This window comes from Sinohyriopsis cumingii, chromosome 4 (assembly GCF_028554795.1).
Source record: "Sinohyriopsis cumingii isolate HCF-2022 chromosome 4, ASM2855479v2, whole genome shotgun sequence".
Taxonomy (NCBI): domain Eukaryota; kingdom Metazoa; phylum Mollusca; class Bivalvia; order Unionida; family Unionidae; genus Sinohyriopsis; species Sinohyriopsis cumingii.
The window spans coordinates 23,230,478-23,249,519 of NC_142964.1; the positions used below are offsets into that span (position 1 = coordinate 23,230,478).

Sequence of the window (19,042 nt, forward strand, 5' to 3'; positions counted from 1 at the left end):
TATTAAACTTGGGAATATCGGTATTCAAGGTACTTGTCATTAAGAAAACAAAGAGTTGTCCTGAATTCCGCACTCTTGGATTTTCAATTTATAAATGCAGTAGTGGGCCATTATTATGTTTAGAATATATAAATGGTCTCGTAAATGATTTACAATCATTACTTAGACTATTTGCTGATGATACCACACTAATCCAAATGAGGCTGTCAAGTTCTAAATTTGGACATTCAGGAATTATGGGACTGTTTGCATCTTTGGCTTGTGACCTTTAACCCAGAGTCAGTGCTCATAACACTAAAATAAAATTCAAATGACCATCCTAAACTGCAGATGTTCAGCAAAGATATTCAAGAGTATTCCAACATAAGCACTTAGGTATTATATTGTCTTGTGATGCTGCATGGCACACATATGTCAAACATTTGTGTGTGTGTGTGTGTGTGTGTGTGATTTGGGTTTTTAATGTAGCTTTAACAATTTTTCAGTCCTGTCGCTACGATGTCTGCAGTGTGACAGTTTATAGTGATGTCTAGCACTGGGGCATCATGTCACAGACATGTAGCATGATGTCCCACTCAGACACATCCTGACACCAGGCTGACCAGTCCTAACACTAACCTCTTAATGCTGAGCGCCTAGCGAGGCAGCTTTAGTACCATTTTTATAAGTCTTTGGTATGACTCAAATCCACACATCTGAGGAGGACACTCTAACCAGTAGGCCACCTGAGCAGTCAAGCATTTGTCTGAAAAGGCTTTGGAGAAAGTTAATATCTTGAAGAATTTGAAATATAGCTTGGATCACGTCACTATGCTGATTGTATATGGAATAATTTTGCTATGCAAGAAAAGCAATCACTGGAAAAATAAATTTGCAGGCCGTGAGAATAGTTACAGGTGCTACCAAGACTGATGCTCAGGCATTATTAATGAGGAAACTGGGTGGGATAGCCTGAATCTTCGACACTATAAGCATAAATTAATTCAGTTGTTTAAAGTATACAACCTCCTTTGTGCAGAACAACACTGTATCAAAAATTATTTCAGGCTGCAACATTTCAACTCTGGAACACATTACAGATTGAAATAATAAGTAACATGGCCATTCACAATTTTAAAACTTTTAAAATCATGCTTGAAAATGTTTTCGTGAATAAATATTGTTCAAATAAAAACAAATTGGATTGACGAGGTATTTTTTGAAGGGAAGCATTATGGGGCATATTGGATTGACTAGATATCTTATGTAGAGAGAAATATTATGGCCTTTAGAGGATGGAATAGGCATTTTATAAAGGGTGAAGTATTGTAGGTCATATTGGATGAACTAGATATTTTATGTGGAGTGAAGTATTATGGTCAACAGTGGATGGACTATGCATTTTAGAAAGAGTGAAGTATTATGGGCCATAATGGATGGACTAGATATTTTATGTAGAGTGAAGTATTATGGGCCATAATGGATGGACTAGGCATTTTATGTAGAGTGAAGTATTATGGGCCATAATGGATGGACTAGGCATTTTATGTAGAGTGAAGTATTATGGGCCATAATGGATGGACTAGGCATTTTATGTAGTCAAGTATTATGGGCCATAATGGATGGACTAGGCATTTTATGAAACTGAAGTAATATGGGCCATAATGGATGGACTAGGTATTTTAGAAAGAGTGAAGTATTAAAGACCGTAATGGATGGACTGGACATTTTATGTAGTCAAGTATTATGGGCCATAATGGATGGTCTAGGCATTTTATGTAGAGCGAAGTATTATGGGCCATAATGGATGGACTAGGCATTTTATGTAGAGTGAAGGATTATGGGCCATACTGGATGGACAAGGCATTTAAAAAGTGAAGTATTATGGTCTGTAATGGATACACTTGATAATTTACGAAGAGTGAATCATTATGGGCCATATTGGATGGACAGGACATTTTATGTAGAGTGAAGTATTATAGGCCAGTATGGTTGGACTAGGTATTCTATTTAGAGTTAAGTAATTATGGGCCATATTGGATGGACAGGACATTTTATGTAGAGTGAAGTATTATAGGCCAATATGGTTGGGCTAAGCATTCTATTTAGAGTTAAGTAATTATGGGCCATAATGGATGGACTAGTCATTTTATGTAGAGTGAAATATGGGCCATACTGGATGGACAAGGCATTTAAAGAGTGAAGTATTATGAGCCATAATGGATGGACTAGATAATTTATGAAAAGTGAAGCATTACAGGCCAAATTGGATGGACTATGTATTCTATAATGCTGTGAATTTATTTTTGTGGGTGTCTGTTTTGGTTTAGCAATAAATTTACATTTTCACTGGAGTGTGAATTTGGTGGAAATGCATCTGACTGTTACAAAATGTATGGCAAAATCATTTCACGTTGAGCAGTTCAATTCATGAATGGCTAGAATTCACATTGCAGCAGATGCTATGTACATGTTATCATAAGCAGTTTAATGCAAGGACCATTGACAGTCATATTGGTGTTCTTGTACATTTATTTCTTGCAAGGACCATTGGCAGTCATATTGGTTTTCTGGTACATATATATCTTGCAAGGACCATTGGAAGTCATATTGGTGTTTGGGTACATATATTTCTTGCATGGACCATTGACAGTCACATTGGTTTTCTGGTACATATATATCTTGCAAGGACCATTGGAAGTCATATTGGTGTTCGGGTACATATATTTCTTGCATGGACCATTGACAGTCATATTGGTGTTCTGGTACATATATTTCTTGCAAGGACCATTGGAAGTCATATTGGTGTTCTGGTACATATATTTTTTGCATGGACCATTGACAGTCATATTGGTGTTCTTGTACATATATTTCTTGCAAGGACCATAGGCAGTCGTATTGGTGTTCTGGTACATATATTTCATGGTAGGACCATAGACATTCAAACTGGTTCTTTTGTACATATATTTATCACCAGTATCACTCAGACCAGGATGGCTGATGAAGGTCATTGAAATCAGTTGACATAACAGTATAAATATTTGATTTTGTCCCTCAAAGAATTTCAGATTTAAAATCTATAGTTCTACACCAATGAAATATTATATATAAACTGTATTATCAGTGAAATTGGTTAATTCTAGGGAAGCAGATGTTCTTTTTAGCACTTAAAGCTTTTCATAAGCAGCTGACAGAGATAAGAAACTGTGACTGATTTACCGTGTAGTTCAGGACCTGATATTGTAAGCATGGTATATGGGTATGATTTACTAGGTCGTTCTAGACTTGATATTGTAAGCATGGTATATGGGTATGATTTACTAGGTAGTTCTGGACTTGATATTGTAAGCATGGTATATGGGTATGATTTACTAGGTAGTTCTGGACTTGATATTGTAAGCATGGTATATGGGTATGATTTACTAGGTAGTTCTGGACTTGATATTGCAAGCATGGTATATGGGTATGATTTACTAGGTAGTTCTGGACTTGATATTGCAAGCATGGTATATGGGTATGATTTACTAGGTAGTTCTGGACTTGATATTGCAAGCATGGTATATGGGTATGATTTACTAGGTAGTTCTGGACTTGATATTGCAAGCATGATATATGGGTATGATTTACTAGGTCGTTCTAGACTTGATATTGCAAGCATGGTATATGGGTATGATTTACTAGGTAGTTCTGGACTTGATATTGCAAGCATGGTATATGGGTATGATTTACTAGGTAGTTGAGGACTTGATATTGTAAGCATGGTATATAGGTATGATTTACTAGGTAGTTCTGGACTTGATATTGCAAGCATGGTATATAGGTATGATTTACTAGGTAGTTCTGGACTTGATATTGTAAGCATGATATATGGGTATGATTTACTAGGTCGTTCTAGACTTGATATTGTAAGCATGGTATATGGGTATGATTTACTAGGTAGTTCTGGACTTGATATTGCAAGCATGGTATATGGGTATGATTTACTAGGTAGTTCTGGACTTGATATTGCAAGCATGGTATATGGGTATGATTTACTAGGTAGTTCTGGACTTGATATTGCAAGCATGATATATGGGTATGATTTACTAGGTCGTTCTAGACTTGATATTGCAAGCATGGTATATGGGTATGATTTACTAGGTAGTTCTGGACTTGATATTGCAAGCATGGTATATGGGTATGATTTACTAGGTAGTTGAGGACTTGATATTGTAAGCATGGTATATAGGTATGATTTACTAGGTAGTTCTGGACTTGATATTGCAAGCATGGTATATGGGTATGATTTACTAGGTAGTTCTGGACTTGATATGGTAAGCATGATATATGGGTATGATTTACTAGGTCGTTCTAGACTTGATATTGTAAGCATGGTATATGGGTATGATTTACTAGGTAGTTCTGGACTTGATATTGCAAGCACGGTATATGGGTATGATTTACTAGGTAGTTCTGGACTTGATATTGCAAGCATGGTATATGGGTATGATTTACTAGGTAGTTCTGGACTTGATATTGTAAGCATGGTATATGGGTATGATTTACTAGGTAGTTCTGGACTTGATATTGTAAGCATGGTATATGGGTATGATTTACTAGGTAGTTCTGGACTTGATATTGTAAGCATGGTATATTGGTATGATTTACTAGGTAGTTGAGGACTTGATATTGTAAGCATGGTATATGGGTATGATTTACTAGGTAGTTCTGGACTTGATATTGTAAGCATGGTATATTGGTATGATTTACTAGGTAGTTGAGGACTTGATATTGTAAGCATGGTATATGGGTATGATTTACTAGGTAGTTCTGGACTTGATAATTAAGCAAGTGATATTGATATGAATATATGAGGCTCCAGAAAGCCAAAGTAAAGTTATGCTACTTATCATAGCCTGCTGTTTAATGGCTGAGTGTACAACTTAAATTGCATTTCAGATTTTTAGTCATTTGTAGACCAGGCCTGAAGATTTGTGAAACTCTTGAGTTGGATTTGGGCAAATGAAAAGCTTGTTAGCAAGATTGTGCAAACATTACATGACACAGACATGATTAAACAAATGCCACATAAATGTATACAGTTTGGCAGACACTTGTGTGTGTGTGTGTGTGTGTGTGTGTGTGTGTGTGTGTGTAAATATATATATATACATACATATATATATATATATATATATATATATATATATATATATATATATATATATATATATATATATATATATATATATATATATATATATATATGTTAATGTTATGGACTATGGACTGTTGACAAAACATTTGCTTGCAGGATTAATCGAATACCAATTAAAATAGACAGTGAAATTTGGTAGGCATGTTTGTATGCATATGTAGAAGACCCAGTTAGATTTTTAGGCCTTCAAATAAATTTTTCAGTGGGATTTTCCTTTTTTTTAAATAACAAATTTTTAAGGTTTTTCATTTGCAGTGTGTGCATACATGTTTTACAAACACAGATCTGAGGATTGTTTATATTTATGCAGGCCACAGAGACGTTTCATTTCATATGGATTGCTCCTATTGAAATTGCCATTGTGCTCTACCTGATCTACAGACGGGTGGGAATAGCGGCACTTTTCACTTTGGCAGTCATTCTGTCTGTGGTACCACTTCAGTTCCTTCTCGGATTCTTATTTGGAAAACTCAGGTATAGTAGCTGTATAAAGCAGTGATAATTAGCTATGACCAAGAACTTGACTTGTATGCGAAGTATTACTACACTGTTGAAACAACGGCGAAATCTCTATCTGAGATGATGTCACTTTCCTTACTTATTCTGAAGAGATGAACAGTTATACAGATAATTTTCAAAGACTTGGATGAATCTTGGAAAAGAGAATCAACTTTATTTATCTATTTTCACTCTTTCAGGTGAGGAAACATCAAAGTCAATTCCTAAAGTCAAATCCCCCTTTACAAATCTACAGATAAAATTTTCCTGATACTTTCCACGTGTATTGTGTGTGATTAACTCAGTGAAAAAACAGAGACTGAAAAAATGATCACATCATCAGTCTTGTTTTTGAGATTCTGTGGTGCCAGTACAAGAAGCTGGGAAAGTAAGAGACAGATTAATGAAGCAAAAATATATAAATATTGGATGCCTTTGGACAGAATTTTATTTATAAAGTGAATGTTTCTCTGTTGTGGAAATGACATTTGTGGTAATTATTGTTAATAAAGGTATACCAATTATGGGAATGATCTTTAGAAGAAGATGCATATAAAGTACAGTATTAAAATGTTCAATAGGAAATTGTCTACATTCCCATTATTGTTAGATAATGACTGATTGATTAAAATTATGAGAAAATTTATGTCACCAGTTTTCTAGGAAAAAGCTTTCTCAAAATATGGTAGTTGACCATCATTTGCAGGGTGCAGAATTATCTCCCATTACTGATATGACAGCATTACTACATGTGTGTTATGCTGTGATGCAGGGACATGGAAAAATTGTGGAAATGTGTCTTGAAAGTTTGCATACAGCTTGATGTCCAACAGTTAAAATTACAATTATGGAATAAATATGCTCACTATGTACAATTTGGAACATCTCAAATGATTGCAGACAGCTTAAGAAAGTAATACTTTAATTATTTCAAATCATATTAAGTCATGCCCTTTTTGTTCATTTGTATCATTCTAGATTTTAGATAAGCTAGTTTACAAATGGGATTTATTACTGCTGACCATTAAGTTATCTTGAATACATTCGTTTATCACATTAATGTTGGGATTATTAGCCTTCTGAATCCAGCACTACTTAGACAAAAATTAATCTTTTCTGTTTATCTCATATAAATGAAGGTAATAGATCTTGCCCATTACCTCCCATTGCCACCACCAGGTGTCACTAGTTTTTTAACTTAACTTCCATAAAGCATTTCATGAGACACTGTGATTCAGAAGCCACATTTGTGTAAAAGTTTGAACCATCCATACAGGATATTGGATTATTATTCATTACTAAGCAGGTGATAAATGCAATTTTCAAATTTTCTAATGTTTTGTGAAATTTTGTACACTTTCTCAGACTTGGCAAATTGTAGACAACATGGTACAGCACGCTAACACTGATGCATGTTGCTATTCACTGCCTGTTTGCTCACCCAGTTATTAACAGGTGTTGTTCTATCAACTTATTAACATGCTGATTTGTTAATTTATAAATTTTTGTTGTGTTTTATCTTGTCATTTCAGTGAAACCTGTCAACAAAGGGTAATAAATGCAAGAAATTCAAGGCTAATCAAGACACACATGAATTGTGCCTTGCGTGTACAAAATGTACTTCGTTAGTACCATTCAGTGTTTGCACTCTATGGTGTAAGACAGTAATGACTTTGGTTTTGCAAAAATTGACAAAGGTATAGTTGACGACACTGCAAAATTAAAAATTTCTAAACCTAATTATGATACAGTGGTGGAGTGTATATTTTGTGCAGCCCAGGTAGCATAGGTCCCTCATCATGTCCAGGCATGGCCTTCAGCCTGAAAGTCCAGGCATTAGGTTTTTTTTATGGATCAAGTGGAACTATCTTTTACTACCCAGGGTTCTCTTGTCCTTCTGATTTCTTAAAGGAGGTCCTGAAATCCAACTGGAATTTGAATTCCATGAAAATATCCTGGAAACCTCTTTGAAAATTACTTTTTGTCATAAAATGTCATGGAATTTGATATTAAGAAGCTCAACAAATTTGTTTATATATAGAGAAAATATGTTATTTTTTTCACTTTTCTCCATGATTGCAAGTTGTAAATAAAATGGTGACATAGCTTTTTGAGTTCAGAATATTCTAGAAGCAAACTTGTTAACAATTTGATATAATTTCCCAATTAGAAATGGCCAGTTTTCTAGAACATTCAGTTGCATCATACGTCAGGTGACAGTTTGTATAAAATGGAGGTCTTGTAAACAAAGTTTTCATTCCTGTTTCATAGTAATCTTTGGGAATCTATGATCAGAGTTTGTAGTTGCGTACATATATAATTAGAGAGGAATTATTTGACTCATTCACTGGAATTACTCAAGACATTCAGGACTCTTGGAATTCATTCACACATTCTATACTTTTGGACTTGTGATGGGACAGTTAGGATTTTTGGGAATTTAATTCACAACACTGTCAGTGTTTCTTAAATTCTCACTTTGTAAAACAGAAAGATTAATTATTTGTTGAATTTTACTCAAAACTTATTTGTTTTGCTTCTTTCACTTAAGACCTAGAGTGATATAATAACACTCTATCATATCAACCTTCATATGAAAGCTAAGATAAATGCTTTCAGTTCTAGAAGGACAGACTTGGCAAGAAGTCAGTCCTAATTTTGTCAGATAACATGGTAGTGGTGACTTGCCTCCTCCGACAGGGGGACACCAAACTGTCTAATCTGTGTGTTCTTCTTTGTCAGTGCTGCCAGTTTAGATCAATGTGCAAATCAGACACATTCCCAGCAGTCTTGGCGTCCTGGCCGATATTCTCCTCAGAAAGGGTCAGGTTATCCACACAATGGTCCCATCATTTATCGGATTGGGGGCATCCAATGATTGACCTTTAGCAACAACGTGGAACCACAAATGAGCCACTTTTGTCTCATGGGTTTTGGACTATAAAGTTTGACCCATGGCTGCACTGTCATTCATTTGGGAGGGGTTATGGGCATTTGCCAACCTCCCACATTTTAGTATCAAAAAGACAAGAATAATACAGAAGTGGGTGATCAGAATTGCAAGATAATTTTGATGATCTGGTGATAGACCTACCTAGGAATATTACAGCCAAAATGAATCTCTTCAAACAACCATTTCTGCAGGTGTTGTACTCCTGTCTGGACCGTTGTCTTTTTCAAGGCTCTTCTCAGGACAGTCTTGTAAGAGAAATAATTTTAACTTTTTTATTGAGAGAATCTCAAGAGCTATAAGGTCATCTGCTCTGAAAGGACTTGTTTTCAGGGACACGTATTGAGTCAATAACATGGTCATTTTGATTGCCTCAGTACCTCATTAAGCTGACATTTTTCTCTAGCTCTACAAAGAGAAAAAGTGAGCACCAGTTACCATCAGTTCAGACAAAAGAGATATCATGATTAAGATTTACCAGACCTTTGTCTTTTGATCTGAATAGGCTAAAATCGCTCACCCTGTTTCACACTGGAATCTGTCCTGGATTTTATCATGGCTCATTTCAGAGAAATTCAAGCCATTAGGCAGAACCTTGCTGAAGCTGTTATCATACTAAGCTTGTTCCCTGATAGTTTTAGCCTTGGCATGCAGATTGTCCATCAGTGCAAACTATCTTCAGTTCAGATTGGATAGTTTGGTGATACAAGTGACTCGGCCAGGCATCGCTGCGAAGAACCAGTCACCATCAGGGGCATCTTATTCTCCCTCACATCTGTAGATCAGTCAACTGGCCATGCAAGATCCTGTCTGTGCCCTCAAGCCCTACTCTAAGTGCAAATAGACAAGTCATGGCATGTGTAGAGGACTCCTTCTCCCAGTGAAAGTGAGGTACTAGGTCATCACTTCCCAAGGCAGATCTTTATGGGTTATATGATGTTACTCTTATGTCTTAGTTGCCACAAGAAACCTTCAGCTTATGAAATGAGAGTGATCTCTACAAGCCTTGCATCTGAATGCAATGTTTCCACCTAAGACATCATAGAAGCTTCTTTGGGAGCTTGCAGCCTCAACCTTTACAAGTTTTATCTTGGTAATTTAGCTTCACCTGAATCTAGTGGATCTTATGGCTGTAGCCAAGATGACAACCAGACCCAATTTAACCAACACAGCCTCTAAGTTTCACCGGATTCGTCAGTGAATTTTGACAGAAGAGTTCAGTAATCAGCTTCTTAACCTGATGTATGGTTTTAAATATGAGTGCGGGTTACAGTTCACATAGTGAATCAAATCTTTCTTCCCTAGAAGGAAACCTGAGGTTTAGGTAGGATGCTCAGCATTTCCCAGAAGGATACCTGAGGTTTAGGTAGGATGCTCAGCATTTCCCAGAAGGATACCTGAGGTTTAGGTAGGATGCTCAGCATTTCCCAGAAGGATACCTGAGGCTTAGGTAGGATGCTCAGCATTTCCTTTTATCGCCTATTCTCTTAACATTAATGTGATCCAGGAACATATTTGAAGGAGAAAGTAAACTTTGTTTTGCCGATAATACTTACCTGATACATAACCTTCCTCATTTGTATGCCACTCAAAAACTAGGGATGCCTTGTTGTGGCAAGGGGAGGTAATGGGCAAGAGTTATTGACTTGAATCAGAATCAAATGTAACATATTTCACTGGGTGACACACTTGAAGTGTAGCCCTTAACTTTGATCCAAGTAGAAAAGGTGCTTGGTAAGCTAGGTTGCTAATTTTGATTGTGGAATTATTATTACAGAGAAATTTTTCATTAAATGATCCTTCTATAGATTGTGGCCATAAATAAGTTTTCATTTCCAAATATTCCATTGACTTGTGTTGTAAATGATTTGTTTTTAATTGTCTGTAAAAATTGTGACTTCTTCCATTTAATAGCGTTAGGTGTGAAGATATTCAGCAATTCGAATTCTACTTGGTCATTCTGCACAGTTTTGGTCTAAGTATGACGATGTATATGACAAATAATCTATAATTTATCTATGACAAATTGAACAAAGCTGGGGAAAAGATAATAATTGAGACCCACATGTATTCATCTGCTCAGAATTTTATGATGGAAAGTTTTAATGCCTTTTGTATTCAGCATCATTAAAGATTTCCTAGATTTCACTTAAATTTATCTGTGGACGGCTGTGTGGGTATGAGATTTGGATTCATAATGTAGATTTAAAAAAATTTCAGTCTTATTGCTACAATGTCTGTAGTGTGGCAGTTTATCCTGACACCAGGCTGACTAGGCCTAACACTAACCTCTTAATGGTGAGCACCTAGCGAGGCAGCTGTTAGTACCATTACCATTTTTAAGTCTTTGGTATGACTTGGATGGTGTGGGTGGGGTTCAAACTCACGACCTTCCGCGTCTGAGGCAGATGCTCAAACCACTAGGCCAGATTTATTGTATATTATATATTATACAAGATATTAGTTAACATAGAGGTCTATGGAATTTTTAAATGTGTTGAAAGTGAGAACTTGTTATATGGCGACATTCTACATTTGACATGAATTTGACTGGACCATTATATGTGGCAGAAAGGACAATGTGAGAACTTGTTTTATGGCCACAAACTACATTTGAAATGAATTAGTTGTCTTTCTCCTTGTCAGGACCAGGATCGGCGGTAAAAAAGATAAAAGGACCTTATTGATGAATGAAGTTATAGCAGGAATGAGGGTCATCAAAATGTATTGCTGGGAAAAACCATTTAGTCACCTTATCACACAACTACGCAGGTGAATATCTATTTCTGTATGTCTGTCTGTCTTTCTCTTTATCCCTTTGTAATTATTGTGATTGGATGGATGAGATGATGGCAGAAATGAGTAATGTAATGTCAGGTTAGAATGCTTATGATTTTAGATAGCCCTTTCCATTTTCCTGTTTATGGTCTGTCCAGTCTGTTAATGTGCTTTGTAATTCAGTGTCATCAGTGCATTCCACTTTCTTTCTTCAGAAACAGGATGTAAACCTTAGTCTCTACCACAGAGACAAAATTCATTTATGCAGAAACGGAACCTCTCAACTGCTGAGAAATAATAACATGTATGCCACCATTTTCAGGCACTATAATGAAGAGTACTGTCTGTACTGTGGAGAAACTGGGCACATGACACAGGTATGCCATCATGGCAAACAGATTGAGTGCTTCAGATGCCATAAATATGGACATAAACAAAGACTTTGTCCATCAATGCATTATACATATTAGGAAGCTGGCAAAGAGAAGAATGCCAATGCTTCATTTACAACAAATCTAAATGTACCTAGTGAGACTCTTGACTCTAACTATTCAATGGACACTATTGTAGATGCAAACGTAAATGGATTTTCAGGATTTGTATGTGACTTTGAAGATGCTAATATATATGAACATTTAAATATAGAAATAGGATGTAAGAATGATAAAAGTAGTATGGGGACAATGTCAGTGAGTACCCCATTGTGTGATGACATATATATAATTGATATGAAACTAAATACAAAAGGTTTTAACATAGGTCACTTAAATGTACAAGGTTTAGTGGAAAAATAGCCCAGATTAAGTTAATGTTGTCTTCCAAGGAAAATAATATACATGTTTTAGGACTCACTGAAATCAAATTAAATGCTAACCACAATGATGATCTATTTCACTGTCAAGGCTGCAATAAACCATTATGTAGGGACAGAGAGACAGCCGGGGGGGGGGTCTTGTTGTATACATTAGGGAAGATGTAAATGTAGAAGGGCGACTTGACTTGGTGTCACAGAAAATTGAGAGTATCTGGGTGGAAATTTTTCAGAATAATGCAAAATCATTCCTAGTTGGTTTCATTTATAGGCCACCTTCCACCAAAGCAATTTGGAATGATAACTTCTTGAAACAAATGGAAAATGTTCTAGCACAGGAGAAAGAATCATATATACTCGGAGATATAAATAAGGACCTTCTCAATACACAGATAAGGAACAACTGGATGGAATTTATCGAATCATTACCCCTAGACCAGCTGGTAAATGAGCCCACAAGGGTAACAGAAAAATCAAGCACTCTTATTGATCACATTTATACCAACCTACCAGACAATGTGGCTTGTGTTAATGTACCGAATGTTGGTCTTAGTGACCACTATCCTACTTTCTTGGCAAGAAAGGTTAAATGCAAGAAAAGTAAGAAAAATACACACAAAGCAATCACTTACAGATCGTTCAAAATTTTTTATGAAGACCAATTTCTCAATGACCTATATAAAGTTCCATGGAATATGATCCAAAATTTGGATGACATAGATGAAGCTCTGAGGGTGTGGACTGACTTATTCATGGATGTAGTATCTAAGCATGCGCCACTGAAAGTACATTGAGTAAAGACTGAAATTCAACCTAATTGGCTTACTACTGAAATCCTAGATGCTATGAAAATACGAGACCAATTCAAGGCTATGGAAAACCATGCACAATATAAAGTATGGAGAAATAAAATAACAAGTATGATTAAAAAAGCTAAAAACAACTTATTATCAATCATTGCTTGAAAACAAAAAGAGCAACACAAACTCCATTTGGAAAATCTTCAATGAACTCACTGGAGGAACGCACAAAAAACAGACAAATAAAATTCACTCACTTCTGGTAAATGACACCATAGTCACTGATGACACTGACATTGCAAATGTTTTCAATGATTATTTCAACAACATTACCACAAAGTTAAAAGAACCAGTGATAGAAAACAACTTTAATGAACTGAAAAAGTTCTGCAGCAGCAAAATCTCTAAGGAGGTATGTTTCTCTATCCCACCAGTATCAAAAACATTGTTAAAAAACATGTCTCAGTGATCTTGATACCATGAAAGCTACAGGACTTGATCAGATTGGTCCATGACTCATAAAATCTTCTGCCTCTGCTATTGTAGACAGCATAACATTCAGATTAATTTAAGTATTGCAACCTCATCTGTCCCCAAAATATGGAAAATTGCATAAGTAAGTCCTATTCATAAATCTGGTTTTAAGGATGATGCTGATAACTACCAACCAATCTTAATACTCCTAAACTTGTCAAAATTGATTGAAAAACATGTCCATGACTCATTCATGTCATATTTAACCAAACACTTGCTGTTACACCCTAATCAATCAGTCTTTAGACAGAAACATTCCTGTGAGACTGCCTTGATCCCCCTAACTGATAAATGGCTTCAAGCACTTGACCAAGGTAGAATAATTAATAGGAACTGTATTTGTAGATTTCAGGAAAGCTTTTGACATGGTGGATCATGAAATCCTTTTGAAGAAACTGAAAATCTACCAGTGTGATGAAAGAACAATTAGATGGTTTCTTCATACTTAAATGAGAGAACACAACATGTTTACATAAATAATGTTCTGTCTGAACCTGAAACAATTAGATATGGAGTACCACAAGGCTCAATTCTAGGTCCATTACTATTTATTTTATTTATTAATGACCTACCACTTTTACTAAGAGACTCAATATCACCTACAGATCTCTATGCAGATGACACAACATTGTCAGACATCCAAAACACAAATTATGAACTCTAAATTTCTGTACAGAATGCCCTAAACAAACTGGAAAACTGGTGCACATGCAATGACATGTTGGTAAATACTGGTAAAACTAAAATATTACTTATCTCAACACGGCAAAGAAGGACAAATCTTGATAGTGATGAACTATGCCTGACATATTAGGATAAAAATTTGCAAATGGTCTGTCATGATAGACTACTTGGTGTTCTGGTAGATAATAACCTATCATGGACTGAACATATCAAACATATCAGTAAAAAAGTAAATTCAAGTTTATGGCTTCTCAGTAGGATAAGACATTTTCTCCCTGAAAGGCACAGAAAACTATTTTATAACAGTTACATACAACCCTATTTAGACTACTGTAATACATTATGGGGTAATTCAAATAATATAAACATAGCAAAGCTGGCACATCTTCAAAAAAGAGCATTTGGGCTAATATCAATCCAGAAAGAAAGCAATGAAATTTTAGCTGGTAGGTTAAAAATATTACATACTAAAGACCGAATCTGTTTGAGAAAAGCCAAGTTAATATACAGGGTATCCAATAATAGTGCTCCTGAATATTTACAATCACTATTCCAGTATAGGCTACCTGGTAATACTCCCCACCTGCGATCCATGTCTACCAAACAGTATAAAATTCCCAAACCAAATAAGGAGTTATTTTTAAAAAGTTTCCAATACTCTGAAACTCTGCTCTGGAATAGTATTCCAGTTGAGATTAAAAATGCCCACTCTGTTTCCTTCTTCCAAACCCAATATATCCAGTGGCTTCAGAGATGCAGCTAAAATAAATAAATTCCTTTGTATGAGGGCCCCAAGGTAGATTAGTTCTTAGCTAATTGTGTTACCCTCTTTAAATAAGGCCATTATATTTCTGATGAGAATTTGATCAAACTTGAAATATGAGCTTGCATTATCAAATATGTGGAGGAATTTGATAATAAACAAGATCCATACATAGTAATGAGGCAACCTTGCATCTGATTGACCTCCATCCCCCCCAATACAGACACAGAGTAGAACTACAGTAGAATAGTTGGTTAGTCTCGTGGGTGATGTTGAGATGTCCATGGGTGATGTTGAGATGTCCATGCATTACAATATCAAGAAAAATAACTGGTCATGAAGATTTGCAATTTGACCTGTGGACGAACTGTCTAGATTTACCATGGTACACCAGTCAGTATGATATGGACGAACTGTCTAGATTTACCATGGTACACCAGTCAGTATGATATGGATGAACTGTCTAGATTTACCATGGTACACCAGTCAGTATGACTGCAAAGCAGATATCATCTTTGGTATGCTGTCCAACTACCAGATAAGCAGTCCAGCCATACAAACTAGCTTTATATATTTACAGCAGTCTTGGCTCTGTTATCTCTAATTGATGAAGTTGCTAACCATTCAACAAAACTGACCATTCCTAAGGTCATAGGAAAACAGCATTACTTATGAAGCCATCTGATAGAGCCAAACTGGCTGTGCTGGATTGGCATTCCATAATGCGATTACTGGCGGCATATCCAATGGTAAAATCATGATGCATGCAGATACTTCTTTTTCCCATTGAAGAAGGTAATGAAAAATGCTAATCTAACAATGGAACAGATGGAATTTCATTCACAGCAGTTATAGAGAACAATCTGTATGATTATCTTCATTTAGAATGCCTTCCTGGACCTTCAGTTAGTACCTTGGTAGATGTAGATGATGACAGTTTGTCATTCAGAATCTTTCTATATTTGTCACAGATTGTGAAAATTACTGGACATATCTTGGATCATTTTTATCCAATTAATGCAAGAATATTATGGTGAGTCACTTGCATTCAACCTTTTCACCCTACTGGTAAAAGGTCATATTCAGAGATATTTTTCTCACACCTACTTTTTGTAGATCTTGATAAAGTAAACAGAAAAGTCTTTAATACCACATTAAAGTTAGTTGGGAACATTGTCAACTTCCTGCCAACTTTGTGCATCTGCTGATTATCTGTTCATAAATCTAAAAAAAGTCATTGCAGTTTTTCTTTACACTCTCTCCCTTTTAGTTCTCCACATCTGTTAGGGTGTCAGTTTGAGGAGGTGAAAAGGCAAGAGGCATAAAAGTTGCCCTTCACAATCTCTGTGGTTAGAGAGTCCACCTCGGAGGTCGTGGGTTTGATCCCCGGCCGAGTCATACCAAAAACTTACAAGAATGGTACTAACAGCTGACTCGCTTGGCTCTCAGCATTAAGAGGTTAGTTAGTGTTAGGACTGGTTGGCCTGGTGTCAGGATAATGTGACTGGGTGGGACATCATGCTACATGTCTGCGGCATGATCCCCAGTGCTAGACATCCATACATGCCAACCATTACGCTTTTGGCGTAATCATTACGCTTTTTTCACTAAATTACACCTTACGCATAAACGTGTATGGATTACGCTTTTTTGGTATAGCCACCTTCCAAAAAACATCGATTGTTTTCTCATTTTTATTAACATCCCATTAATCCCACAGACCGTATTTTAGAAAAGAAGGCTTCTACATAACTACACTATAAGAGTACGCTTGTCCGTGCACTTTCCTAATAGTATTATGTTCTATTTATAGCAACTCTCCTATTACCCAGAAACATGCTGGTTCTACTTTCAAACTTTCGACCTTGTATTCTATTTATAGCAGCTGTATGGCTTAAGTGAGGAGAGAAGAGACTGGTTTTCTAATTTTTAATCTTTACTCGCAGATTTTTTTCTTCTAATTTATATTTAGTACAGAACCAGTCTCTATGTATTTGGCGCTAAAATGTATAATTTATTTTAGTTGATGCGTGTATGAGAGCAAAAATATCTCCTTTCAAATAATTTCACAGATGGATTAGAAAAAGGCAATAATAAATGAAACAAAAAATAACAGAATCCTCCAAAGATGAGGACACAAGAGCAGCATCACGTGATGTCTATTGCAGGCCGTGTGGAAATAATTTTACTATTTGGCGCTAAAAGTCATCAGATTTATTCTAGTCAGTGTTTGTGTTAGAGCACATATATTTTTTCAAAGAATTTCACAGGCGGATCAAAAAAAGACACAAAAAACAAAAAAACAACGAATCCTTCAAAGATGAATACATGAATGGCATAATACATCGTTCCATTCTCGGGCACAGGGGCTCGCATCGTTGCTTAAAATTTACCTGTCATACATGTACTATATTCAAATTTGCCACATTCTTGGCCAGTTCATTGTCCTGACTGACTCGTTATCAAGGGAGGACAGCTGCTTTATATGGAGTTCAGGGACCTTCCATTGCATTTGGGGCCATCCAGTGCTTGACATTTCTGTATCATTTTTCCATGATCCACGAAGCATGGGTTGTGCATGCCCTTTTAATCAGCTTTGAGGTAAAATCTGGGCATACACCTTCACTCCATCAATTTTTTATGTAAAAGCAATGGTCTCACTAAGATGAAATACCCTGGAACAACTATCAGCTTGATTTGGTGACAGACGTAACCAGACGAGTTATAGTGATCTCCACTCCATTAAGATGGCCACTGTTCCTTCACTCCATGTCCAAACAAACTTCTCCTTCACTCCAGGCTCCTTTCATGGATGTCCTGATTGAAAAGGAGTTTGGAGCTTCCTTCTAGGAGAGGATCACAGCAGCTGAAGGTTTTTGACTTAAAATGTATAAGGGGAATTTTTGTGTTGTCAATGACTGGTGTCACATCAGTCAAGTTACACACTCAGCACGCATTATCCAATGGCAAAACTTTTCATATTTCTTTCTGAAGACAAGACGTTAACCCATAATCACAATCACAGGATATAATTTCATGATCTTAGACATGTTCAGACTTCATGGAAGAGATGATTTTATCCACAACAAGGTAATCACTGACCTGCAGTCCAATTCTATCACACTCAATTTATTTACCTTGAGATCTCGTGGGGATTTTGACATGGCCAATCTTGTCTTAGTTTGAGAGACACACATACACACACACACACACACACACACACACACACAAAGGCATCTATCATATGTATCTTGTAATTTATAATAACAGAAAGATACAGAGTGAGTGAGCTATATACAGTATCCATATCTGCGCTTCTTTTCTGATGGTTCAGTTAATCTAATGACATGTCCTGGTTCTTTCTTAAGAACAGCTTGCTGTCATTAATGAACCAACAGGAACTATTCATTTCCTCTCCTAGGTCGATCATTAAAGAGAAGCAAAGCTGCAGGACCCTGTATGTACCTTAAGATGTTACCTGAGATGCATGGACAACATCCATTTCAAATGTGAAAGACTATTAATACCACCCAAGGCAGGAATGTAAGATGTTACCCCTCAAGTCTGGCCACCTAGCTGAAGGGAGTTTTTAAATCAGTGTACTCTTAGCTCTCGTTGGTACTTTAATGAACATTAGAGTCATGAAATGTGAGCAACCTCCATGAGCCTGGCCTTGAATGAAATGTCCTTATTTGGGACATGGATAACTGACTGTCATGTCCAGTCTGTCTTCTTTAATTTCCATTTGCATGACATGGCCTCACTTAGGAAAGAAGAGAATCGGATTGGGTTAATGGTAGCTGCACAGACAATGACCACTTCCATTTATGAAGCACAGCCTTAGACCCAAACATAAATTTGCCATTTTTCCTGGATTTGCCTGGACAGTTATCAAGTATGGAATCCCACTGAGCTTTCCACTAGTATGAATAAATTTTATCTTGTGTTAAACTAACATTAGAAGACATTCACCATTTTAGTAGAGCAGTCTTGCTCCTGCTGGATGACGCTGGTCGAGGTTGGATGCTCTGCATTTCCTCCTCCTTGT

The 19,042-nt window shown here is 36.3% G+C and overlaps 1 protein-coding gene across 3 annotated transcripts in view; it reads left to right on the top strand.

The window, feature by feature from the left end:
• Positions 1-19,042, top strand: part of LOC149800811 (ATP-binding cassette sub-family C member 4-like) — a 174,220-nt gene that overhangs the window by 32,017 nt on the left and 123,161 nt on the right. For 2 of the 3 annotated variants that reach the window (XR_016420565.1, XM_089954806.1), the window contains exons 7-8: positions 5,487-5,650; positions 11,271-11,396. Coding sequence is in view for 2 of the 3 variants with exons in the window: in XM_089954806.1 (XP_089810932.1) it covers positions 5,487-5,650; positions 11,271-11,396 (290 nt within the window). In the remaining variant the exon portion in view is untranslated. Of the gene's footprint in view, positions 1-5,486; positions 5,651-5,700; positions 5,875-11,270; positions 11,397-19,042 lie in introns of those variants that run through there. The other variant, XM_089954807.1, reaches the window with a different exon arrangement.